General features: G+C 57.0%; 2 protein-coding genes and 1 non-coding gene across 8 annotated transcripts; 2 read left to right on the forward strand and 1 right to left on the reverse strand.

Moving 5' to 3' along the window:
* Window positions 1-9,797: 9,797 nt before the first annotated feature.
* On the forward strand, window positions 9,798-9,886 carry MIR130A (microRNA mir-130a). The gene has a single exon (NR_030799.1). It is a non-coding gene; the product is annotated as a microRNA mir-130a (primary transcript).
* Window positions 9,887-12,712: 2,826 nt separating this feature from the next.
* Window positions 12,713-17,244, reverse strand: YPEL4 (yippee like 4). Its single transcript, NM_001303510.1, is given in 5 exon segments — window positions 12,713-13,728; window positions 13,880-13,988; window positions 14,326-14,369; window positions 14,556-14,880; window positions 17,134-17,244. Coding segments are annotated over 4 exon segments (384 nt in total). The 5' UTR covers window positions 14,697-14,880; window positions 17,134-17,244; the 3' UTR covers window positions 12,713-13,638.
* Window positions 15,240-25,337, forward strand: CLP1 (cleavage factor polyribonucleotide kinase subunit 1). Of its 6 annotated transcripts, none has more exons than XM_059874608.1 (3): window positions 15,240-15,325; window positions 23,020-23,667; window positions 24,273-25,337. In XM_059874608.1, exons 2-3 carry the CDS (start codon window positions 23,062-23,064, stop codon window positions 24,942-24,944), a joined length of 1,278 nt encoding a protein of 425 aa, XP_059730591.1. In that variant the 5' UTR covers window positions 15,240-15,325; window positions 23,020-23,061; the 3' UTR covers window positions 24,945-25,337. The 6 variants fall into 6 exon arrangements, with proteins under 6 accessions (XP_059730591.1, XP_024830855.1, XP_005216587.1 ...); XM_024975087.2 differs by lacking the exon at window positions 15,240-15,325 and adding an exon at window positions 16,680-16,829; XM_005216530.5 differs by lacking the exon at window positions 15,240-15,325 and adding an exon at window positions 22,161-22,754.
* The last annotated feature ends 19 nt before the right edge of the window (window positions 25,338-25,356 follow it).

The raw sequence follows: 25,356 nt of genomic DNA on the forward strand, positions 1-25,356 counted from the left end.
TCTCTCCAAAGTCCTGGCAAACATCTCAGGTCTAATTCTGATTGGCTTTGATTAGATACCCAGCCTTGACTCAATTATTGTGGTTTCATTGGCTAAAACTTCTGTGGCTGACAGCCTCGAAGTTGCCCCCCTCCAGCGAGCCTGCTTCCTAGATGGCACCTTTGTGTCGTCTTCTCCTCGTGACTAACTTAGTTCTGACCAATCAAATGCAGCAACATGGCCGTGTTGTCACTTCTGGGATGCGGTGACCGAAGATTTTGACTTCCGTCTCTCTAGCAGACTTGCTGGCTCTGCTGATGCAAGCCTCCACCGGGCGGACACCCACGTGGCCGGCAACCGAGGGGGGGCCAATCGCCACCAAAGAGCCGAGACCCTCAGCCCGACAGCCCTTGAGGAACTGAATCCTGCCCACAACTCTGAAAGCATCGTTGAGCCTTCAGATGAGACCCGAGTGCTGGGTGACACTTTGATTAAAGTCTCATGAGAGACCACGATCCGAGGACACAACCGAAGCCTGCCCAGATTCCCAACCTAAGAAACCGCGAGAAAATAAATGTGTGCTGTCTTAAGCCCCTGTGTTTGGGGCTATTTTGTTACACAGCCAGAGACGACTGATACGCCTGGTTTCTGGGACTGCCCCGCGAAGGGGCAGATGAGGTCAGCCTTGGGTGACCCACGCGGAGGGAAAGCAGGGGACGGTTGTCTCCCCAAAGGAAAGCTAAGGGGCAGTTACCACGTTCAGGATGGAGTCTGGGCAGGCCGAAACACCTGACACCTACCTCATACGCTGGGAATGCAGGAGGCAGCTGAAAACACACCCAGAGATGGACTGGGCAGTGATTCACGCACAGGTGGCTGTTGAAACTGCAGGAATGGATGAGACTGCCCCCGAGGAGGGATGCATCGAGGGCAGGATCTCTTAGGATGAGCAGCCATGAAGGCGGAGATGGGAGGATAGGCAGACGCGTGCAGGGCAGGGCAGGGGTCAGCATGTTACCTCTGATAACTGATATTGAACGAATTTGCCTTGTCTGGTCAGGGAGACAAGCATCTGAGGAGTTGTAGCATTCTGTTAGAAACCTGGGCCTCCCCCTTCCACCACCTTTTTTTTTTTTTTTTTTAATGTGGACCATTTTTATAAGCCTTTCTGGAATTCGTTACAGTTTTGCTTCTGTTTTCTCTTTGGGGTTTTTTGGCCGCAAGGCTGTGGGATCTTGGCTCTCTGACCAGGGATCGAACCCACATCCCCTGCACTGGGTGGTGATGACTTGACCACTGGACTGCCGGGAATTTTTTTTCAGGAAGATGGAAATCTGGGCTGTCAGGTCAGAAGTTAGACGTTGGAAAGACACCCACACCAACGTGAGTATTAATATTAAAAGCAGGCAAAGGGATGATTTTGTGCAGCGAGAAACCTCGAGGGAAGACAGAGGCCCTGGGCAGATCCTCGCAGAGCGTGTGCTTAGGCAGGAGGGGAAGGAAGAAGACCCAAGGGAAGGGACCGGAGAAGGAATCGCAGAAGAGGCAACTCAAGGCTGGTCTCGTCTCCTGGAAGCCACCAGAATTTCAAGATGGATGTAGTCAAGAGAGGCGGGTGCTAAAGAGAGCTTGAGCGTGGCGGGACTGAGCAAAGGATGACGGACCAGGCTTCAGGGGGTCGGGGTGGTCCTAGTGGGAACCGTTTCAGTGGAAAGCAGGGGCGGGGGCTGGACTGCACAGGTTTACGAGTGAGTGGGACGTGAAGGAGAGATGTGGAAAGCCAACCGGCTCTGAGAAGTGGTCGACCTGGCCCGATTTGAGCCTCGGTGTAGGCTGATGGTGAACGCCTCTGCGACGTCTTTCCATCCCCATCTCGGGGTAATTTCAGTGGCCCTCCTTGAGCGCTGGTACAGCCGACACATCAGGGCCCTAAGCATCCACAGGCCTTTGCTGTAACGAGCCGGCTAAGAAACAGACTCAGCTGTGCTGGCTGTGGGATCTCTGCGGTGACGACCACTCAACCCGGCCACTGTAGCGCAACGGCGGTCACAGGCGGTGTGTAACCCAGGGAGCAAGGGCTGTGTCCCGGTGAACCTTAATCGCAAAAACAAAGAACAAATCCCAAAGCAAACAAAACCCCAAATGTCCCAAACAAACAAACAAACAAAAGAATCTGCAGCAGGCAGCGGACAGGACCCGGTCTGTGGGCTCTAACTCGCTGACCCTTGCTCTGGGCTCCTGGAAGGGGGTCGGAGATGCAAGTAAACGGGGCGACTGATGAAGCAAGACCAGCATCAAGACCTCGGGGAGGTGGGTTTGCCTCAGAGAGAAGGTTCTCGCATCTCTTTGGACACTTGTGGCTCTCAGACTCCCTCTTCATATGTCTGCCTTTCAACCCTCACCTAGGAGCACCTCGGGGCTAGGAATGTCTCCCAGCAGTGATTCCAGAGATTTCCACACAGGAAGCCCTCAGACACAGAAGCAGTCGAGAGGAGACACAAAACAGCTCATTGTGGAAGGAGGGGAAGGAAAGAGCTCCTCATGGAAAGGCCTGTTTCGGCTCGGTGAGTGTGGAGCCATGAAGCCCGGTCCCCTCCACTGACGTTCAAACAGAGAGGCAGCATGTCTCCAGTGTTTCGGATTCGGTCCTTCCAGGGGGCAGAGGACTGGGACAGAAGGTCTTGCTGACTCACAGTTACCCAGTTCCACGAGGTTCCTTGTTGGCTCAGCGGCAAAGAATCCGCCTGCAATGCAGGAGACATGTAGGAGACACAGGTTCGATCCCTGGAGGAGGAAGTGACAGCCCGCTCTAGTATTCTTGCCTGGAGAATCCCATGGACAGAGGAGCCTGTGGGGCTACAGTCCAGGGGGTGGTGGAGTCGGACACGACTGATCTCCTGGGCACGACTGAGCTCTCACACACACACATACCCGAGTAGGGATCTGGAGGGACCCTGGAGATCAGTGAGAAAGGCAGAGGGCCACCTCCTGAGTGATCCTGGACACAGACGATGCGGAAGAGAGGCCTCTGCAGAGCCCAGGAGCATTCTGGAACTCCCAGACAAGGGGGAAAGAATGTAGGGGCGGAGGCTGGAGCCAAATAGCTCCTGGTGCCTTTTTTAACACTCCTATAACAAGTTCGGATGTGAGAGCTGGACTGTGAAGAAAGCTGAGCGCCGAGGAATTGATGCTTTTGAACTGAGGTGTTGTAGAAGACACTTGAGAGTCCCTTGGACTGCAAGGAGATCCGACCAGTCCATCCTAAAGGAGATAAGTCCTGAATATTCATTGGAAGGACTGATGCTGAAGCTGAAACTCTAATACTCTGGCCACCTGATACCAAGAACTGACTCATTGGAAAAGACCCTGATTCTGGGAAAGATTGAGGGCAGGAGGAGAAGGGGACGACACAGGATGAGATGGTCAGATGGCATCACCGACTCGACGGACATGAGTTTGAGTAAACTCTGGGAGTTGGTGATGGTCAGGGAAGCCTGGCATGCTGCAGTCCATGGGGTCGCAAAGAGTCGGACACGACTGAGTGACTGAAATGATGACAAGTTAGACCATGTCTATCTGCTCCTGGCCCTCATTTCCCCCACAACCCCTACCCCGAGCTGACCAGCATGGGGGATCTTAGTTCTTGACCAGGGATCGAACCTGCACCCCCTGCTGTGGAGGGGTGGAGTCTTAACCACTGGACCACCGGGGAAGTCCCCTGGCCTCCATTTTAAACTCCCAAGATGTGATGGAGTTTAAAATGTGATAAGTGAAAAAGGACATGGCAGCCCACTCCAGGATTCTTGCCTGGAATTTCCACAGACAGAGGAGCCTGGAGGGCTGAGCACAGACATGAGAGAGAAAGGAGCTTTGTGAGGCTCATTCCTGGGCACAGGGAATCCAGAGGCTGGACACAGAGCTGAGGCAGACCGAGGAGAGTCCGTTCTGCCGTGGGAAGGATGTTTGTGGAATGCACATGGGGGCCTGCAGACGAAGGTAGAAGCTGCAGAAGGCTGAGGGTGGAGGCGCTGGGAGCCTGACGAACAGTTGAGAAGCATCACTGTTCAGGAGGGAAAAGGGTTAGGGCGTCCTCAAGAAAAATGATGTCAAAAAAAAAGAGAAAGAAACATGACGTCACTGGAGCCGAGCCAGGCCCAGGGGGAAGTGTCCAAGTCTGCCACCACCTGTCTCAGCCTGACTTTCCATCCTGGCCACTCTCCTTCCTACCTCCTGGGTCCCACGGAATTTACAACCCATTCTAAGCACAGACCGCTGCTTCTCCATCTTCCAGCCTTTGTGTTGCTGCCTCTTCTTGCCATTTCCTGGTCTTCCTTCCTCCCATCTTCTTGTCTTCTATTTAATAACTAATTAGGCTGTGCCAGCCTTAGATGCGGCAGGCGGGACCTTTGATCTTCGTTGAAGCATGCGAGATCTTTAGTCGTGGCCTGGAAAGTCTTAGGCACGTGGGCTCTAGTTTCCTGATCAGGGATCGAGCCTGAGCCCCCTGCACTGGGAGCGTGGGGTCTTAGCCCCTGGACCAGAGAGAAGTCCTCGTCTTTTTTCCTTTAAATCCTTTCTCATCTTCAAGTGTCAGATGCTCCTTCCTCCAGGAAGACTTCTTAGATTCCCTTCCCCACTGGGAGCCATCCTTGCCTCCGAACTCCTTACCTGTCTGTCACCAGAGAAGTCTTTTAGCAGTTTTCAGCTGTAATAACGCAGTGTTGAGCACAGAAGCCGTTCCCCAGGCAGCTCTGGGTCTTCCCCTTACCCACAGCGCATTGCCCAAGCAGACGTCCTCCAAGAGTGGGGACTGGACCAATACCATACAAGCTCAGGCAGGTGCCCAGTCCCTTTTACCAACCCCTGTGGCTCCTCTCTCTGCTGGGTTAGGGCCCTGTATGCACCAGTCTTTGCCTGTAACCACCAGAACCTTGGACCCTCATACCCTTCCACTCCACCTGCAGAAATCACAGCTGCTTGCTAATTCGGCCTCCTGGTCAACCCAAGGATAAACCCAGAGTTGGTTTTCTGCCTCACAGCTTCTGTTCCTCATGCTGGGGGTGGTGCACACTGGGGTCTCTGAACCACCCTGACTTAGGACACGTGCTCTGAGCTGCCCACGTTCTCATCACCCTGGCAGAGCCAGGAGCTCAGCCTCTCCCATGGAGCTGGCTGTCCCTCAGCATCAGTCTTGTTGGTGGATTTCCACCCCAGGTCCTCTATGTCCTGGGTCAGAGAAGTGCATTTGTTGAATGAACTTAATGGTGTGTGTGGCAGCAGCGGGGTGGGGTTGGCGGGCTCACAAAAACTCTGAAGAGGACGTCCCTCCGGGTCCAGCGATTAAGACACCATGCTTCCACTGCAGGGGACAGGGGTTCAATCCCTGGTCCAGGAAGTAAGACCCCACACGCCTTGTAAAGCTCAGGAAAGATGCACTAAGTGCTGTGCGCCCCTGGTGGTTTACTCGCTCAGTCGTGTCCCAGTCTTTCAACCCTGTGGACGGTAGCCCTCCAGGCTCCTCCGTCCATGGGATTTTCCCAGGCAAGAATACTGGAGTGGGTTGCCATTTCCTTCTCCAGGGGCGCTTCCCAACCCAAGGATCCAACCCTGGTCTCCTGCATTGGAAGCGGATTCTCTACCCACTGAGCTACGAGGGAAGTTTTGGGCCAAGGACATCCCCCACCCTAACTCATGGTGTTTATCCTTGGAAAAACATGAAGGTTGGGCAAACTTGCAAATCCTCTACTACCCCTAACCTTCTGTGTGCTGTGGGTATGTGTAACTTCAGCCCCACAGAGCAGACTGACAATCCGACAGCAGTAAGGAAAGCATTCCTGATGAAGGGGGCAGGGATTTAAGCCTCACTTTCTGGACACTGACACACGTTGGATCTGGAGGACTTTGCACCTAGGAACAAGGAGAAAAGACTTTCTGCCAAGCAAGATTCCTCGACTGCTCTTCACCAGCAGGAACACCAGCATCCTGGACCTGCAGTGTCCAGACTGCTGTCACGGGTTACATGTGGCTATTAGAAGTGATTAAAATCAGATAATATCAGAACCCCATTTCCTCAGTCATAGTCTTGGAAAAGACCCTGATGCTGGGGAAGATTGAGGGAAGTAGGAGGAGGGGGTGACAGAGGATGAGATGGTTGGATGGCCATTATATCCACTCAATGGACATGAGTTTGAGTACGCTCTGGGAGTTGGTGATGGACAGGGAAGGCTGGTGTGCTGCAGTCTATGGAGTTACGAAGAGTGGGACAGGACTGAGCGACTGAACAACTGTCACAGTAGCAAATTTCAAAGGGTCAGTAGCTGCACGTGGCTAGTGGCTACCACAGTGGATGGTACAGTACAGATCATTTCCATCCTTACATAGAAACTTCTATAGGAAGTTCTAGATCGAACTTTTGTAAATCAGGAAACAGGCCCAGAGAGGAGACCGTGACCTCGAGAAGCGTGTTACAGCAAATCAGGGCCCAGAATAAAGGGACCCCCACGTCCAGGCCTGACTCACTGCTCGGCTCCCTAGTTCCTCCGTGCCGGTCTGGGCTTCCAGCTCCGAGTGGGCCCAGTACTGGGCCGGGCGGGGCTGGGCGGGCTGGTCCCAGGGGACGTGTGTGACGGAGCAAAGCTCCAGATGCTGCACATTCCTGGTAGGGTCAGACCTGCCCCGCGGCAACCAGGGGCTGAAGCCGCTCAGAAGGGCCCAGATCTTTCCGGAGCTGCCCTCTTCCTGCCCAGCCCAGGGGGCTGGCTGGTTCAGGAGCGCTGCTCTGATCGCCTGGGCTGAGGCTGAAAGGCCAGGAGGGTCCCGGTTGGAGAGGGACTTCGGCTCAAGGGGCGTCGGGAGGCGGGCAGGAAATCGCACCTCTCGTCTCCTAGGGTCTCCGAGTCCGGCACCAGGGGCGTCCGCGAGCCGGGCTTCGGGAGCCGCATTTGGCGGGAACCGGGTCCGCCCTCACCTGCAGCCGGATGGGGGACGTGATAGAACGAGCCGGGAGGCCGACCTCCAGGGGTGGGGGGGGTGCCCGTGGGATGTGGGGGGAGGCCCGCGGATGGGGCGCCTGGGAGCGCCCCGACCTCGCTGGCCGTGGGGGGGCGCGGGGGATGGGGGTTGGGGGCGAAGAGGGGAGCCCGGCAGCCAATGGGCGGGAGGATCTCGTTTCAAAAGGGTGAACCCGCAGCCAATGGGAGCCTGGGGCAGCGGATCCTGCTCACTCCATTCAAGAATCCCAAGTATTCAAGATGGACGGCAGGGAGTGTGGAAGGAGAAGGGGGCGCGGGGGGCCCGGCGCGGGCGCGGCGCCCGGCGCCCCCCGCCCCCGTCTCGGCCGCGGACGCCGCGGGGCCCGAGCCCGGCCCCGGAGGGCGGCGGGCGGGGGGCGTGGGGCGCCGGGGGGGGCGGGGGGCGCCGGGGCGGGGAGGGCAGAGAAAGGGCCCGGGAAGAGGGAGGCGGCGGGCCGAGGAGCGGAAGGAGGCGCGGCGTGTAGGTATCGGGGCGCCCCGAGGGCCAGCGCCGCGCACTGGGGGGGCGCATCCTCTCGGCGAGGGCCGGGGGCGGGCCGGGCCCCTCCTCCGTCTTCTCTGCCCCCGCCGTCCCCTCCGCGCGGGCATCTCTTCTGGTTTCTTCTTTCGCCGCAACTGAGACGGGGGAGCAGCAGGCGTGTCGTGCTGGCGTGGCTCCCTGCGCCTTTCCAGTGGGGGTGTGGTGGGGCCGCGGCGGGGGGCTCCGCTGGGCCATCTGTGTGTGCCCGGGCGTGCGTGTATGTGTGTCTGTGTGCAGGGTGTGTGTGTGCGTGCGCGCGCGCAGGGTGTGTGTGTGTGTGTGCGCGCGCAGGGGTGTGTGTGCGCGCGCGCGCAGGGGGTGTGTGTGTGTCTGTGTGTGTGCGTGCAGGGGCTGTGGGGCACAGGGGACTTGGCGGGGGCGTTGAGGGGGGAATGCAGGGGCCGCAGGGCTGAACCCAGCGCGGAGTTGTGCGTCGGGAGAAGTTGTGGGACGAGCCGGGGGGCTGCGCGCGGGGGTGAGGCGCGCCCCTGCCTTAAGAGTTGCCGGGCCTGGAGGGGTGCGCTCGGAGCGCGAGCTGCGGGCTCCCCGCCACGCACGCCGTCTGGGTAAGTGTGTAGTAAGCTGAGCCGTGCAGCAAGTGTGGCTGGAGTGTGTGCGCGCGCGCCCGTGTGTGGTCCAGCCTCAGGTGTGTGTGTCCCGGGGGCGGTGGGGGTGGGGGGCGGCGCCGAGCTGGGTGTGGAAGGAGCGCACGCCCCCCTCACCCCGCCCCCCGCGCCCCGTTCCTGGGACCCTCCGGGCTGCCCCTCTGGTCGCCATGGCCGCGGGCCCGGCCTGCCCCGCCGCTCCCGCCGCCCCTCCACCTGCCCTTTCTCTCCCTGCCGCGGGCTGGGCCCCATCCCCCGCTGCTCCGGGGGGCCAGGGCCGGAAGATGGTGGCCGGTGAGGAGTGGGGCGCGGGGAACTTGAGCCGCCCCTCCCCCGTTTCCTCCTCGGCCTCCACGCCCGCCTCTGCCAGGAGCCGGGGGGCGGCTCCCGGGCCCGGGGCGGGGGAGGGCCCCGCCCGGCGGCCGGACCGGGGGGCCCGGCTCTGGGCGGAGGGGGCCGTGAGAGCCGCGGGGTCCGGCCCCCGCCCCCCACCCCGGGTGCGATCTGGGCCCCCTGGGGGGCATCTCCCCCTGGCCTCCAGGAAGCTGGCTGGCCCATGCTCTTGGCCCTTCGGCCCCTTGTTGACATGGTCCGGTTCCCCACGGGGACGGCTTTGCTCAACCCAACAGCAGAAGCTGGTGACCGACCCTCGCGGAGCCTGGATCTCCGTCCATTAGAACTGTGGGCCCCGGGCCCCGATTACAGGAACAGACTGCATGGAAAGGCAGGGGACAGGCTCTCTTGCTTTTCGAGCTAGTGGGAGGGAACCCCCTCCCCCCCAGGAAGAGCTCCCAGCGGGGAGGGCACAGGGCATCCCCCAGGGGCCTTTCTGATGGGTGCACCCCGGAATTACCCCACAGCCCGGCCCCCGAGGGCCGCAGCTCTAGCCAGGAGCCTGCTGCCCCAGATCTCTGCCCGACTCTGAACCTTTGGTCGGTCTCAGGATTGTTTGTCGGGGGTGTAAGCCCCTTAGACCTGGTAGGATGGGGACGTCTGAAGATGCCGGTGAGCTTGAAAAACCCCCTAACCGGAGTCCCTGGATAAACAGGAAACAGATTCTGACCCTACTGCCAAGGAAAGCCTGTCTCTAATGGCGAGGGAATGAACCGCACCATTTTGTTCAACGCTGAATCCACTCAGTGGATTTTGCAGGCCTCGGAGAGGAGCTGCAGAGGTGGGACTTCACCCACAGCTTCCGCCTGCAGACCTGGGGGTCTCTCTGTGCGGCCTGTTCGCCCCCATCCGAGACTGTCCCGTGAAGGCCTAGACCTTCCCTTTATCTAAACTAAAAAGGAGAGAGAGCTTTAGAGCGGGGAGGAAGCTCTGTGGTCTGGGCCAGCCAGCTCCTCTCTGGAGGGAAGCTGACAAGACCTACAAACCCAGGTAAACCCGGCTTCTCCTCACCTCCGGATCTGGGGGCGGGGGTGTCTCCCAGTCATCTTCCCGTGAAGACGGAATGCCAGGCTGCTTCCTGGCACTCTGTTCCCTCTGCCCTGAAACCTCCGGGGAAAGATGGTCTCCATGTTAGAAAGGAGGTGAGGAAGAAGACAGGAGGAGGAGTGGAGGGAAACAGAAGGGACACTGGAGAAAGGAGGGGAGCTGTGCTGAAGGTGAGGAAGGGGTGGGGAAGCCAGGGGCCTGGGAGCAGGGCCGGCGCCCCTCTGCTGCGGGCCGGAGCTCTTTTCACATTGTGCTACTGTCTGCGCCTGTCACTAGCAGTGCAATGTTAAAAGGGCATTGGCTGTGCAGCGCTACCCAGCGCCGGCTGCCTCCCGGGCATCGACCTTCCTCTCCGGCCTGGGCACCCCTCAGCCACCCTGGTGGGAACTCAGGAGGCCTCCCTCTGAGTAAGTCAGACGAATAGCTCACACTTACGGAAGCACATCCGTGTGCAGTCTGTGTGCCAGACACCAAGTGCATCATGGTGGGTCCTCAGGACAGAAAAGTAACATCCCCATTTTACAGATGGAAAAACTGAGTCAGGAGAGGCTTAAGCAGCACGGCCAGAGTTTGATGGTGCTTAACGTTTCAGAGCCTGTATCTAATCCTGTCCTAAATCACAGTTTACCAGTCTTGGAGCGGGTTGAGGAAGGTTGTTGAGCTGAGGGGTAGAGGGTTTTTGGTGCCACCTGCTGGTTGTAGATGAGTATCTTCCAAAGGTTCAATGCTTTAAGGAGGAAAGGAGGGAGTGACTGGTTGGCTAAGAAGTTCCCAGACTCAGTTTGGGATTGGAGGGTGGGTGGAGAAGACTGAATCACTGTTTGGTCCAGAGTAGACCTCCATTAGAAAAAGGGGGTGCACAGGCAAGGAAAAAAGGCTAACCCGAAAGGACTGCACCCCAGGGAGGGGCTGTACGCCCCTTGCATTCCATGCCTGCAGCTCCTTCCCTGGCTCTCAGGCAGAAAAAGGAGACCTCCTCTCCACCTACCCCTCTTGGTCACAGGGTACTTGACACCTGTCTGAGCATCCGACGTTTGGACAGTCCCGCCCCATGGCCTGATCGCAAAGATTACATAGGATCCCTTGAACCCAACTCGCATAATGATTCTTCCAGGAGAGATTACAAAGAACCGAGACTCATGGGTGCCGTTTACTTTCCTGTTTCCCACAGTTCCTAGTTGGCTTAATAAGTAAATTGAGAGAGAGGCAGATTTGGGGAGCTTTAAGAAGGCAGCTAGTTTGTGCCTGATGTTCAAGGTCAGAAATATTCAAGGACAAGCCTTCCTGAACTTTAGTGCAAGAAGTGGGATTGAGAAGGACAGGGTTTCTGGGTCCCTTGCTGGAACCTGAGAGAAGGCTCTGGGCATCGCCAGGCAGGCTGGGACGGACCCCAAGGCCTCCCAGGTGGGGGTTCTGGGCACCCAAGGCCCCCTAGATGGGGGTGCTGGGACAGACCCCGAGCCCTCCCAGATGGGGGTGCTGGAGCGGACCCCGAGGCCCCCCAGATGGAGGTGCTGGGCACCCAAGGCCCCCTAGATGGGGGTGCTGGGACAGACCCCAAGCCCTCCCAGATGGGGGTGCTGGGGCAGACCCCGAGGCCCCCCAGAAGGGGGTGCTGGGCACCCGAGGCCTCTCAGATGGGGGTGCTGGGCATCATTCCTTCAGGGCTTGATTTGCCTTCTAGCCCCTGTGTCTTCCAGAGCTCTTCTGCCCCAACAGTCTCTGCATTCTGATGTTGACAACAGTGTCTGAGACTACAGTTAGCTTCAAGTCTCTTTTTCATTCTTAGCATTTCTACTTGAGCCTCTTTTTGGGCCATTTGGTGATGTGAGTCCACTTGTTAAAGGACAAGAAATGTTCAGTGTTTACTCAGTGCCCTTGGGATGAAGTCCTTGAGTGTTTCATGGCCCCAGCCTGTCTTTCCTGGGCTGGCTCACCTCTCACCCACTCGTATCTGCGCTCCAGTTTAGGAAAGAAACTTTTATTTCTCTTCAAATTAACTCAACTTGAGCCGCCTGATACAGTTCTCTCAGCCTGAACTACCCCCTCCCCTTACTCTTCCTTTCTGCCCACGCAGCCTCTCAGCTTTCAAGGGCTTTCAAAGTCATCACTTCTGCAAAGGTTGCTCTCCTCAGTTCTCGGTGATGCCTCTACTACAAGCCCTGCGCTCACTCCCCTGTCCCCTTCTACTGGAAGCGCCTGCATCTTGTTTGTCTTCCCACTAGACAGGAAGCTCCATGAAGTCAGGCCATGAATGCCTTCTTCTCCACTGCTTTGCCAGTGCTAAACAAGGCCTGGCAAGGAAGAAGTGCTCTTACAAATATTTACAGTACCAATGAATGAATGTGGAAATAACAACCTAGCTTACAAAAAAAAAAGATTTTTATGATGCATCCAACCCTCCCTGCAGTTGTTGGTGACTGCACAACAATAAGAATTTCACAGCACTGCCAACAATCGCACGAGGGTCGTGTGGCTGCATTGACGCTGCAGTGTTGAGCTGTTTTGTTCCAGTTTGTAACCGCTGCCAGGGCAGCACCTTGGCTGATCGATTTTCCTTTTAGCTTTAAGAGCAGCCATGAGCTGACCAAAAGATTCCAGAACCAGGCTGAAAGGCAATGGGACCCAAGAAAGCTCTTGTTCTGGAATGAATCTCTTCAAACTTGGCAAAAGTGGATTCCTTGTCAAGGGCTCCAAAAGACAGAAGCTGTTAAGGATGCTCCCGCTGGAATCTCACTCAACAACAACAACAAACCATCTCAGAAGCAAAACCTCACCTGAATCTCCATCCCCTGGTGTCTTGCCATAGACAGAGCAATTGCTGCCCCCTAGGGGTAGAAGGGCGGCCTTCCCAGGTGGCTCAGATGGTAAAGAATCTGCCTGCAATGCAGGAGATCTGGGTTTGATCCCTGGTTCCCGAAGATCCCCTGGAGAAGGAAATGGCAACCCACTCCAGTATTCTTGCCTGGAGAACCCCATGGACGGAGGAGCCTGGCAGGCTGCAGTCCATGGCATTGCAAAAGAGTCGACTTAGCTGCTAAACAACAGAGGAGGAGGGGCAGGCCTGGGGCAGGGGTGTGCATGGGACAATCTATGGTACCTGCCAAGAAAAGTCAGAGGACCGAGTGCCTCACGTGTTGCTTTCCCCTTTTTATTAAAAATAGACCCGAACACTTTATATATCATACAAAAGTTTCGTTCGCTGGTGGCAGCCGCGAGGACGCCTAGCCTCATGGCACTGATCCCCCACCTTCCCTCCGAGGGCCTCGGTCCCAGGGAGCAGTAGCCGGCCCGGAGGACGCCCACCAACCCTGCTCGCTCTGGAGACTGCCAGCCGGGTGTGGGGCTGTTCAGGGGGGACCTCCCCCGACCCCACCCCATGGCAAAGGTCAGATACTGAAAGTGCCTCTTCAGTGCCAAGGTAAACTGCCAAGTGGAGTAAAATGCAAACCCCTGGGATGCTTTGATGATCTCCCAGGGCCTGGGACTCCGGACTTTTTTTTTCTTCCGCCCGCCCCCCACCCCACGAATCCTGGCTGCTGCAAATGGGGGGGGGGGGGGGAAACGTCACCCTTAAGAGACTCCGGTACCTCCCGGCATCTGAGGTCAGCATTTCACTCCACTTCGAGCCTTTTCTCACCTGCTATTCTGTGGCCTAGGATCTCCCAGTGCCAAGACTCGAGGTTGGTCCTCTGTTCGCTCGCAGAGGTGGAGCAAACACGGCTTCCTCCCGAGGGTCCTCTAAGCCTGCGTCTCTGCCCCTCCAGCCCCTCGGTTTTCAGAACCTTGGGGGCGACAAGTCCCCACGCCACCCCTTTCCCCTCCGTTTCTGCCTCTCCCTGACTGCTGCCCACGCCTGAACCTTCAACACCCCTGGGGTACCGCAGACCCCCATTCCAGGGGGGCCTGGGCGTGATGGGGTGGCGGCGGGGGGAGGGACGGCGGGAGCAGGGTCCCCCCCAGGGGTGGGGCAGTGCTCATGCTGGTATGGACGCGCGGCCGGGCGGGGGCAGGTGTGGGAGGGTGGGGCATGCGTCGGGAGGGCAGAGGCCGCCGGAAGCCCTCAGTCCCAGCCGTTGTCCTTCACCATGTGCGACATTTCAATGATGTACTTCCCCTCCTTGTACTTCTGGCTCGTCTCAAAAGCCTGCTCCTGGCGGGGGGAGGCCGGCAATGTGGGCCGACGGGTCCGCCTACCGCCGCCAGCGTAAGCCCGCCCCCTACCCGGTCCCCCCACTCCTAGCTCCCGCCTCCCTCTGGGTCAGGCAGACACCTGACGGGTGGCCCTCCCCCCCAGTACTTACATATTTCCAGCCCAGGGTGGTTTTGCAGCTCTCGCAGAAAATATCAGCTACCGAGTGCAGCCCCGTGAGCAGGAGGCGCTGTTCAGCTGGCCCGCACCCCACGTTGACCCTGGGAGACGGGAGGACCCAGCACGCGGGGGGGAGGGGCGGTGTGTCACTCCGTCAGCGCACCCCCAAAACAGCCCAGAAGGCCCAGCCTCTGGAGAGAGCGCAACTCACCCAGCTGAGAGCCCTGCCTCCAGCACCCCACCCCTTGCTGTCTAGCGCCTGGCACCCCAGTTCTCCCGGGCTCCCCACAAAAGAGCAACAGACCGGGCTTCCGCCAAAGGAGAGGCAAACCCAGAGGGCGCAGGGCACCCTCCTCGGTCGGCTCAGCCCCTCTCTTCAGAGAGGAAAGCTATTCACCCACACCCGCACACACGCACAAGGGAGAGGGGTAGACTCACACGGAGTTAAACAGGTAGGCTCGGCCATGGCTCCCCTGGAAGGACTGCGGAGACACAGGGCGGGCGGTGACTGCGGGGAACCCTTGACCCCGGGGGTCACGCGCTCCCTGAACCCCCCGCGGGGGCATGGAGGAGGGAGGCCAGGCTTCGTGGTGTCATCCCCGGGTGATGTTTGGAGGAATCTGATGCGGGGGGCGAGGGTGGGGGTGGGAGTGATGGAGGGGCGTTACCTTGGAGATGAGCTCGTCGTGTTTGGCCAGGTGTGCGCGGCAGTGGACGCAGCTGTAGGTGCGGTGGCAGCGAGGCAGGTAGCTGCGGAAGGTCTTGGCGGGGAGGCAGGCGGGGGCCGGGCCAGGGTCGCAGCTGGGCATGACGGGCTGGAGGACGATGCCCTGGCGGGCGGGGGGCGCAGGCGCCGTGCAGCCCCCGCACAGACGGTCGCAGGTGAAGCAGCGGAGCAGGTTGGCTAGAGCCGTGTTTCAGGACTGGAGCGGTGCGGGGGGGCTGCCGGGCCAGGGCCCCCCCAGACGTGAGCCAGGCAGAAATGGAGGTCACCTGGGAAGGAGGGCAGGGTCACCAGGAAAGCCGGGGGGGCCCCTGCCGGGGGCACGGAAGAGCCGGGGCGCCTGCGATCACTTCCACTCCTGCTTTACCCATCCGCAGCAGCCCCGCTCCGCGCGCGCTCACACTGCATCTGCCACCCGGACTGACCGTCTGCTCGGGCCGGCCCCGCAGCGGATGGGGGGGGGGGGGTCTCAGCCCGGGAGGCGGTGTCTCGCCCTCCTGGGGCCAGAGCCAGCCTCCACCATTTTCCACTGGGAGCGGCCCGCTGCCATGGGAGCCGCGTCACTGGCAAATGCTCCTTCCTCCCTCGCTTTTCCATCCTTTTGTGAGGATGCGTCCCACGTGCGCTGGTAGGCTCTGTGTCTCTGGGGCTCAAAGCCTTGAAAAAGTTGGGGGTGCGTGCCGGTCCTTCCTTCCCGTGACCTCGGTTTGCAAGGTAATTGGCCCCAGCACACGATTTGTGTGGGTGGGAGGAGCGTGATGAGAAAGGGAAGGAGCGCGGGCAGGTAGGCAGACAGGCACACTCCAGTCCTATCGGGGGGCGGGGGCCCAGAGCCTGATGGACGTCTCTGCTGGGACCGAAGGCCTCGGACGGGGCTGCTGCCCGGCCCTGCGCTTGGGTTCGCTCATTCTGGCCCGGGAGCATCACTGGGCTTGTCTTCTCAGCTTCTGAGCTCGTCTGTCTCTCTCTACTGCCCTCTAGGACTGTTGCCTTGGCTCTCAGTGAAGCACCCAGCATAGGAGAGAAATGATCTTCCCTTTGGGCGCGTCTGACCGCTGGGGGCCAATGGCAAGTAGGGCCGGTGTCAGAGAGGCCGGCGGTCCCGGGCCGTGTTTGCGGCGCGGGCGCGGTGTCTCATGATGGGCAGCGTCACAGCCCCGTGGTTTGGGGGCACAAGGTACAGGATGTTTCTTTCCCCCTTCTCCCAGGGGCAGGGACTCTGGGTGACGCGAGATAAAAAGAATTGCCTGGTTCTGATTAAGAATCTTGAGGAGGATTCGCAGGCTTCAGCCCCACAGTGGCCGCGGGTGCTGGAGGCAGGGATAAGGCGGGAGGTGTCCTCTGCCGGCCCTGATAAGCCAGGGAGCCTCGGCCCGCTCCTCGGTGGAGCCTGCTGGCCGGCTCTGTGTGGCTTAGCGCCGGTCTGTTTCGGGGATGCCAGCCGGGTGCCCTGGCAACAGTAGGCAGAGGAGCCGGGGTGCGCAGGCTCCGTCCTGCCCTCCGCGGGGACCACCAGCACCCCAGCTGTTCCAGCATTGCCTGGGGCCGCCAGGTCGGCTCTCTGCAAAGCCTCCCGGCAGAGGGCATCGGCCGTTTCAGGCCCTCGGCCCCTGGTGGGACTCAGGAAGAGCACCCTGGGCTGAGTTCAGGGTGACATTGGGGTCCTCACCAGCAGAACACCGGCCAGCCTCCGCTGGACACGTCTGCCTTCAACTTTGCCCGCCAGTGAGTTCCCGGCGGCAAGCTCCACCTGGCGCCCCCCCGCTCCACTTTCCCGGGGCCCAGGGAGGGGGCAAGGACCCCCAGCCTCACCCCGCCTGTCCTCCCTGCTTCCCCATCCCGCCCAGGGGAGGCTGCACAGAGAGCCCCTCTCGGAGGAGCGGGGCAGGGTGCGTCGGGGTCACTTCTCTCCCCATCTCAGATGACCGGGAGAAGCAAGGGGAGCCAATGACGGGGGCAGAAGCGCGCCGGGGTGCTGACGGCCCCCCGAGTGAGCCGCGGCTGGACCGTGGGAGGCGCGGGGAGGGGGTGGGAGGGAGGGGTTGCTGAGCAAGCGGCGCTGACGGCAGAGGCGGAGGCTGGCGGAGCCAGGTGCGAATCCCGTGCCTCTTAGGGGGGAAAAAAAGGAAAAGGGAAAAAGGGAGGGGGACACCTGCTCACAATGGATGCTCGCATCTGCTCGGAGGCCGCGAGCCCCCCCGAAGGCCTGGCATCCTCGGTACGGTATGGTCCCAGTGATGAGCCGCGCAGCAGGCTCCCGGGGCGGGCTTGGTGGCGGGGGAGGGGGGGGTCTGCACCCCAGCGGCCAAACAATATAAACAGGGCTGCTTGATCAAACAGGGGTGCCTGAGGCTGCGGCCAAAGTTGCCGGGAAGAGCTCGCAGAGGGATGAGGCGGGGAGGGGGAAGGGAGGACAAAGGGTGGATGGAAAATGCTTTGGCGAGGGAGGAAAGCCACGCGCAGCCCGAGGGGGAGACGCACAGACGGGGAAAGGTGTGCTTGGAGAAGGGCTGCCCCCTCACCTTGAGGCCGGCTCCAGAGATCTCCGTCTATCTCCCCCTCTCTCTCTCAATCTCTCTGCGCTCTCTTCGCGGCTCCTTCCGCTCCTTCAGTGGGGAAGGGGCGGGGGGCGGGGAGGGTGGTGGTGAGGGGCTCCAGACCCGGGCTGCCAAACTGGCCCAGCTGCGGGGGGCGGGGGGGCGGCCAGAGGCGGCCTCCCGCCGGTACCCCGGTCTGTGGGTGAATGTAGCTGTGTGTTGTGGGACTGCATCATAACACTGTGAGTCATCCGGGCCCCCACCCCCCTCACCTCCCACGTCAGAGCGGGGCTGGGAGACACAGGAGGCGGGCTGAGAGGCAGGCAGCGGGCAGGCGTCGAGGGCTGGGGCTGGGGCAGCGATGCCCGGGGGGCGGGGGCGCGAGCCAGGGGCGGGCAGGGAGGGGAGCCGGGGTGCTGGGGAGGAGGGCCCCGTGGCCAAGGAGACCGCCAGAAGCTGGGGGGAGGACAGGGCTGGGCAAGGATGGAGCCCGCGGTACGGGTGGCGGGGCTGGACCAAAGACGAGAGGCTGAGAGCCGGATGCACAGTCAGGACCCACCGTGCGCTCAGTCAAGATGCTACATTTCCCATTTCAGCTCTGATGCTGACGCGGGGGAAAGCAAGCCATTTTAATGGTCACGGATGGCATGGGACGCCCCCAAGCTTGTACCAGGCGCTTCCAAGCCTCAAAGCCTCCGGTTCAGTACACCGCCCCCCCCTCCACCCGCCCCCGAAGGAGTCACAAACCAAAAATGACCTCTGACAGGCAAACCTCTTATCGACTACTTCCAAATGAACTGTGCTTCACGCACGGAGACACCCATGTTACATAAGATTCTCTGCTGGGCTCTAAACTTTGAGGGAAAAAGGAAACTCCTCTCTGCATCCCAGGACTGCAATGCCAAGTGCAGAGCTTTGCCTACAGAAGATGCTCAAAAAACAGTAGTTGAGTTGCAAATATCTTCAGACGTTGTCCAAGTGTCTGGCTTTGGTCTCGGAAGAGACGTGAGTTGGAATCGCAGCTCTGCCAATACACTTACCAGGAACCACTGGGCCAGTTACTGATAACTTGTGTGCCCCTGTTTTCTCCTTCTGCTAAATGAAGCTGATGTTTACCACAGGGACATGTGAAGTAAAGTGAGATAATATGTAAACATCTAAAAAAAAAAAAAAAGCTTGGCACCTGATAGGCAGCTAGTAAACAGTAGTTACTGGCATTTCAAAACAGTGTTCTCAACTTGAATACCCCTCAACCCCGCGTGGAGTTACTCTTAAATTCTGATAGCTCAAGAGGCACATGCCAAATTTGTGTCTTATGAAGAACTTAACATCTTTCGTGCTGTTTTTCTGTCAGTTTCCAGTTATACTTCATGTGAGCCAAAATATTTCTCATAAACTTTTGCCCTCTGCAAGTTGCTGAAGTATGTAGACACAGAACATACCCTCTAAGGTAAAAACCTAGATTTCTAACCGAGGTGAACGTTCAGAAAAAGTACTTTTTCACAAGTAAAGGGGGGAGTGAAAAGTTAAGGTAGGGAAATGAGGTTAATGGGAGGCAATGCTAACTGGGTATGAAAAGTGAAAGGAATTCTGAATATTTCTTCAGGATACCTGGTAGTTCACTGGAGAACTAATACACAACACAGTGAATGAATTAATTAAAGCAAACCATCCGAGAATATCTTTCAGTTTAAGGTAGATTCTGAAAACACAAAGTCGGTATCTTGAGTGATGTTACCAGAGGTTTGGAATTGACAGGTAGCACTGAGTAAAGAAAGAAGAGGGAAATGTTCTCATCTGGACAGAGATGAGGAAGGAAATGTAAGTGGAGGAAGAATTTGTTGAGGAAAATAGAAGGAAGTGTGAAAAAGGAAAGTGAGTAGTTTTTTAGGGCAAGGTTTGAAAGTGTAGAAGCAAAAAATTAAATGAACTCAGGAAGATGATCACGAATTTAGCTGGAGAGGAGAATGAAAAAGGCATGTGAGGGCAGTGTTATCTGAGGGTGGGGTGGAGAGGAGAGGAGTGCTTGGTGAAAGACTGAACGTGAGGAAAGAGTGTGGGCAAGCACAGATGCTTTCAATGTTGCACCCTGAGCCTTTCTGTGTTTAAGAAGCAAAATGGAGAGCAGGCCCTAAAGGAGGGGGAGGGGTTTTTTCTCCCTAAACTCAGCTTGAGATGGCTATTTAATATCCAAATTAAGATGACCTTGGGACTTACCTGGCGGTCCAGTGGTTAAAACGCCACACTCCCAAGGCAGGGGACATGGGTTCTATCCCTGGTTGGGGAACTCCGTGGCATGGCCAAGGAAAATGAAAGAAACAGAAAAAAGAATGATGACTTTAAATAACTGGGAGAAACTGCCTCAAGGGAGAGAATGTGGAGGCAAAGAAACAGATCTGGGAAGTGGACTGCGTGTGAACAGGAGAGGATGAGCTCATAGAAGATTTTGCAAATGAAAGACTAGAACTGGACTCTTTTTCTGTGTGTGTGAAAGTTGCTCAGTCATGTCCAACTCATTGCAATCCATGGACTATACAGTCCATGGAATTTTCTAGGCCAGAATACTGGAGTAGGTAGCCGTTCCCTTCTCCAGGGGATCTTCTCAACTCAGGGATTGAACCCAGGTCTCCTGCATTGCAGACGGATTCTTTACCAGCCACAAGGGAAGCCCTAGAACTGGATTTTTGCAGAATGGTGAGCAATTAGAGGATACCTGGTAGTTCACGGGAGAACTAATACCTGCACGGTGAGTGCATTAAATAATTAAAGCAAACCATCGGAGACAGACGGGCTTCCCAGGTGGTACTCGTGGTAAAGAACCATGATGTGGGTTTGATCCCTGGGTTGGGAAGATCCCCTGAAGGAGGGCATGGCAACCTATTGCAGTATTCTTGCCTGGAGAATTCCATGGACAGAGGGGCCTGGCGGGCTACCGTCCATAGAGTTGCAAAGAGTCAGACAGGACTGAAGCAGCTCAGCACACCACACACACGCATCCAAGAGAGAAACGTGAGAAGTAAGGATGGCACTCTTAGAAAGTGAGGGCTAAGGTGGGGCCAGCTGGAAAAAGGCAACCCAGAAAATCTTCCTAGGCTTTTCCACCCGGATTAACTCTGTGAGCTGGACTGAAGAAAGTATTCATCTCTAACGAATGGATGACAGTTACAGCATGTCCTTCACAGGATTCTTGTGAGGATTAAATGGATTTATACCCTTAAAGCCCATAGAGCACGATGTGGCTTCTAGTACTATGCATTCACTATGTAATAACTGAACTCATACTCCAAAATCTTGGGTTTTAATACTGCTGCTACTGCTGCTAAGTTGCTTCAGTCATGTCCGACTCTGTGCGACCCCATAGACCGTAGCCCACCAGGCTCCCCCGTCCCTGGGATTCTCCAGGCAAGAACACTGGAGTGGGTTGCCATTTCCTTCTCCAATGCGTGAAAGTGAAGTCGCTCAGTCATGTCCGACTCTTAGCGACCCCATGGACTGCAGCCCACCAGGCTCCTCCATCCATGGGATTTTCCAGGCAAGAGTGCTGGAGTGGGGTACCATTGCCTTCTCCAGGGTTTGAATACTAGCTTGGGCAAATCCCTCCACCTGTCTTAGTCTCCTCTCTCACCTGAAATTTAATAAAGCTGACTTTACAGGTGGCTGTGAAAGAGGACACCTGAAAGGGCTTTGAAAAATGTAAACTACAAACAGATGGCTTCATTATAGCTCTCATCCTCAATCTATAGTAACGCCTTAAGAGCTCACATCCGATGCTTTCTATGCTACAGGCATTGGGTTTAGTGCTTTATATGCATTATCCTTGGAGAAGGAAACGGCAACCCACTCCAGTGCTCTTGCCTGGAGAATCCCAGGGACGGGGGAGCCTGGTGGGCTGTCACCTATGGGGTTGCACAGAGTCGGACACGACTGAAGCAACTTAGAAGCAGCAGCATGCATTATCCTATTCATGCTTCAAAACAACTTGAAGATAAATTGTTATCTCTATTATACAGTCAAAAAAACCCAAACAACACATGGGTCTAAACCTGTGATATACCCAAAGTCACACAGCAAGCAAGTGGCAAAGAATATTCCCAAGTCCAAACGCATCAGAAGTGTATAAAGTGAAAGTGAAGTCGCTCAGTCGTGTCCAACTCTTGTGACCCCATGGACTGCAGCCCTCCAGGCTCCTCTGTCCATGGAATTCTCCAGGCCAGAATACTGGAGTGGGTAGCCTTTCCCGTCTCCAGGGGATCTTCCCGACCTAGGGATCGAACCTGGGTCTCCCACCTTGCAGAGATGCTTTACCTTTACCGTCTGAACGTATAGATGTGGCCCAACCTGTTGCTTGTGGGGTGAATGATTGCCCTTGTATAACCGGCAGAGATTTGGGGAGGGAAAGAGTCCCCAGCAAAGCTCTCCGCTTAACAGGAGAGGGGTTGTTGGGTAATGACTGCCTTGCAGAGTAACTGGAAGAAATTTATTTTTTATTCTCTTATTTAAGTAAAATGCTCTGTAATGCTCTCCAGGGGTCAAACGCTGTGTCAGGACGGGGATGGCAGTCCAGTTAGTCTCTGATGAGCTGCTTGGCTGACCTCTCTCTATCCCTAGGTCTCCTCGTATCCACACAGGGCTCCGCGCCCCGCTTCCAGGCGGCTGTGGGGCCTACATGGTGAGCCCCCTCCCCTGCCCGCCTCCCTTCCCCTTCTCGGGCCGCAGGTGAGCAGGAGCGACGGGGAGAGGGCCCGCAGCCACGGCGCCTCAGCGGCCACCGTCCCCTCAGCTGCCAGTCCCCGCCGCGCACGGGGGCGTAACCACCCCGCCTCCTGCTTCCTTCTCCGGCTGCTTGACGAACAAAGACGGCAGCCGCCCCGCCCACCTTTGACGTCACGGTCAAAAAAAATTGACTACAAGTCCCAGAGGGCCGAGCGGCGGCGAGAGCGCGACCGCTCGCGACAGCTCTGGTACAACTACATCTCCCAGGGGGCCCCGCGCGGCCGCTCCTTCCCCACTGCGCAAGTGTGGAAATGCTTGTTTTCGGCGTGGGTCTCGGTGAGCCCGTCTCTCTTCTGGGCTTAGGTCCTGTCTTCTTGGTTTCGAGGTTTGAGCTCGTGGCTGTACAGGTGAGGTAGTAAGTTCAGGATCGCAGCCGCCGCCTGCTTAGAGCCTGCGCAGATTTCGGTGCCTGGGGAGGCTGGGACGAATGCTAGACCTGGAGCTGCGATCTAGATCGGAGATAATTCTTTGCTGTTCCTCGGCGCTTTCTAGTTTACTAAAATTTTTCTTTCCCTCCGACCATCCCGGTTAATCCCCAGAACAGAACTTTGTGTGGGGAACTGTAAGCGCCTCCAGTTGACAGCGGAGGAAAAGGTTGAGAGGAGCTAAGTGAAAAAGACACTGCTGGTGGTTGCTGAACGGTTTCCTTGATGCTGTTTGCTTCTGAGTCCCAACTGGGTATTCTCTGCTCTGCTTCCAGATTGCTGACTCCCTTTTTTTTTGACCCAAGGATTAGGGACTGGGCATCTGTAGCTTTTTCAAGTCTGGAGTACCCGAAAGAGTGATAGTGATGAAGGGAGCAACAAACGTGCTGTAATCAAGTCTGTCAGTATGTAGGTATCTTTTTTTCCGCCGACGTCTGAGTTAGTTATCCACTCGGTGTTTTTACAGAGGTGCCTTTTGGTTGTCAAGCTCTATTTTAGGTACTGGAGTTACAGCACCAAACCAAAATGCCCAACCCTTACCTTCTAGTAAGGGTAGATAGACAGTAATCAGATATATAGTGGGACAGGTGGTGATGAGAGATAAGGGGGAAGAATAAAGCAAAGGAGAAACATCCTCTGGAGGATTTTGAACCGAGTCCTAACTTCTGTTTAGATCTGATTTTGGCGTTCCAGACAAAGCAGCCACACAGGAAAGATGGGAGAGGAGGCCAATGATGACAAGAAGCCAACAACTAAATTTGAACTGGAGCGGGAGACAGAGCTTCGCTTTGAGGTGGAGGCGTCGCAGTCAGTTCAGTTGGAGCTGCTGGCTGGCATGGCAGAAATCTTCGGCACAGAGCTGACCCGAAACAAGAAGTTCACCTTTGATGCCGGCGCCAAGGTGGCTGTCTTCACTTGGCACGGCTGTTCGCTGCAGCTCAGTGGCCGCACCGAGGTGGCTTACGTCTCCAAGGATACCCCAATGTTGCTTTATCTCAACACGCATACGGCCTTGGAGCAGATGCGGAGGCAGGCAGAGAAGGAGGAGGAGCGAGGCCCCCGGGTGATGGTCGTGGGCCCCACGGACGTGGGCAAGTCCACCGTGTGCCGTCTGCTGCTCAACTACGCGGTGCGTTTGGGCCGCCGGCCCACGTACGTGGAGCTGGATGTGGGCCAGGGCTCTGTGTCCATCCCCGGCACCATGGGGGCCCTGTACATTGAGCGGCCAGCGGACGTTGAGGAGGGGTTCTCCATCCAGGCCCCGCTGGTGTACCACTTCGGCTCCACCACGCCTGGCACCAACATCAAGCTTTATAATAAGGTCAGAGCCCAGGGCAAGGCGGTTGGAGGGAGGGGGCCGGCGTTTGCCAGGTAAAACTCTCTGCCCCCTCTCAGTGGCCATCACTTCCAGGGTGATGGGTTTTGGAAAAGACAGTTTCAAAAATAGTTCAACCTCAGATGGTTAAACATTTCTAGGGACCTATTCTTAAGTAGGTCCTATTCTTCCCTGGTGGCTCAGACGGTAAGGCATCTGCCTACAATGAGGGAGGTCCGGGTTCAGTCCCTGGGTTGAGAAGATCCCCTGGTGGAGGGCATGGCAACCCACTCCAGTACTCTTGCCTGGAGAATCCCATGGACGGAGGAAGCTGGCAGGCTACAGTCCATGGGGTCGCAAAGAGTGAGACACGACTGAGCGACTTCACTTCATTCTTAAGTAATTTATTACATTTCAACTTGGGACATGAAATACCAGAGACAGAAAAAACAACATAAAATGAAAACTAACTCCATGTTATGTGGTTAAAACCACCGCCATCAGGAATGTCCTTTTTCTTGAACCTGATACCACTTAGGCTAAGGAAGGATCGTGTGGCCGAGGGTTCGTTTTGTGCCTTTTCTCCCTCACGTGGACCCTTTCTTCTGCAGATTACATCTCGTTTAGCCGATGTGTTCAACCAGAGGTGTGAAGTGAACCGCAGGGCCTCGGTGAGCGGCTGTGTCATTAACACCTGTGGCTGGGTCAAGGGCTCTGGTTACCAGGCCCTGGTCCATGCAGCCTCAGCCTTTGAGGTGGATGTCGTTGTGGTTCTGGATCAAGAACGGCTGTACAATGAACTGAAACGGGACCTGCCTCACTTCGTCCGCACGGTGCTGCTCCCCAAGTCGGGGGGTGTGGTGGAGCGCTCCAAGGACTTCCGGCGGGAATGCCGGGATGAGCGCATCCGTGAGTATTTCTATGGGTTCCGGGGCTGTTTCTATCCCCATGCCTTCAACGTCAAATTTTCAGATGTGAAAATCTACAAAGTCGGGGCACCCACCATCCCAGACTCTTGCCTGCCTCTGGGCATGTCTCAGGAAGACAATCAGCTCAAGCTGGTGCCTGTTACCCCCGGCCGAGATATGGTGCACCACCTGCTGAGCGTCAGCACGGCGGAGGGCACAGAGGAGAACCTCTCCGAGACCAGCGTGGCGGGCTTCATCGTGGTGACCAGTGTGGACCTGGAGCACCAGGTGTTCACCGTTCTCTCTCCGGCCCCCCGCCCACTGCCCAAGAACTTCCTTCTCATCATGGATATCCGGTTCATGGATCTTAAGTAGCGATCCGCAGGCAGCCTTGCTGCCTGGGGCCTGGAGGCCTTCCGGCCATCACCAAGGGCATACGGGCTGAGGGATGAGCACCTCTTGCGGCCAGGCTGCTGGGTAAATGGTGGACTACCAGAAAGCATACGTTCTACCTCTTAAAAACAGGTGGTGGTCACCTAACTCTTCCAGTTGTGAACCAAAGGTTTCTTAGGTCACCGAAGGTGCCACCAGAGAAGCCCCCTTTCTTTCACTGTGCTACCACGTGGACTCATTTATTACCATTTTATCTTCTGCATATACTACTTGTTATCTCATTTGTCCGCAAAGAGTGAATTCAAAGGACTCCTCCCAATAAAGTTCATACTTGGAAAAAAAGAAAAAACTATTTTAATAAATATTTTTGCCATAGCACAGGAGTTGGTATCAT

This window comes from Bos taurus, chromosome 15 (genome assembly GCF_002263795.3).
Source record: "Bos taurus isolate L1 Dominette 01449 registration number 42190680 breed Hereford chromosome 15, ARS-UCD2.0, whole genome shotgun sequence".
NCBI classification, from domain to species: domain Eukaryota; kingdom Metazoa; phylum Chordata; class Mammalia; order Artiodactyla; family Bovidae; genus Bos; species Bos taurus.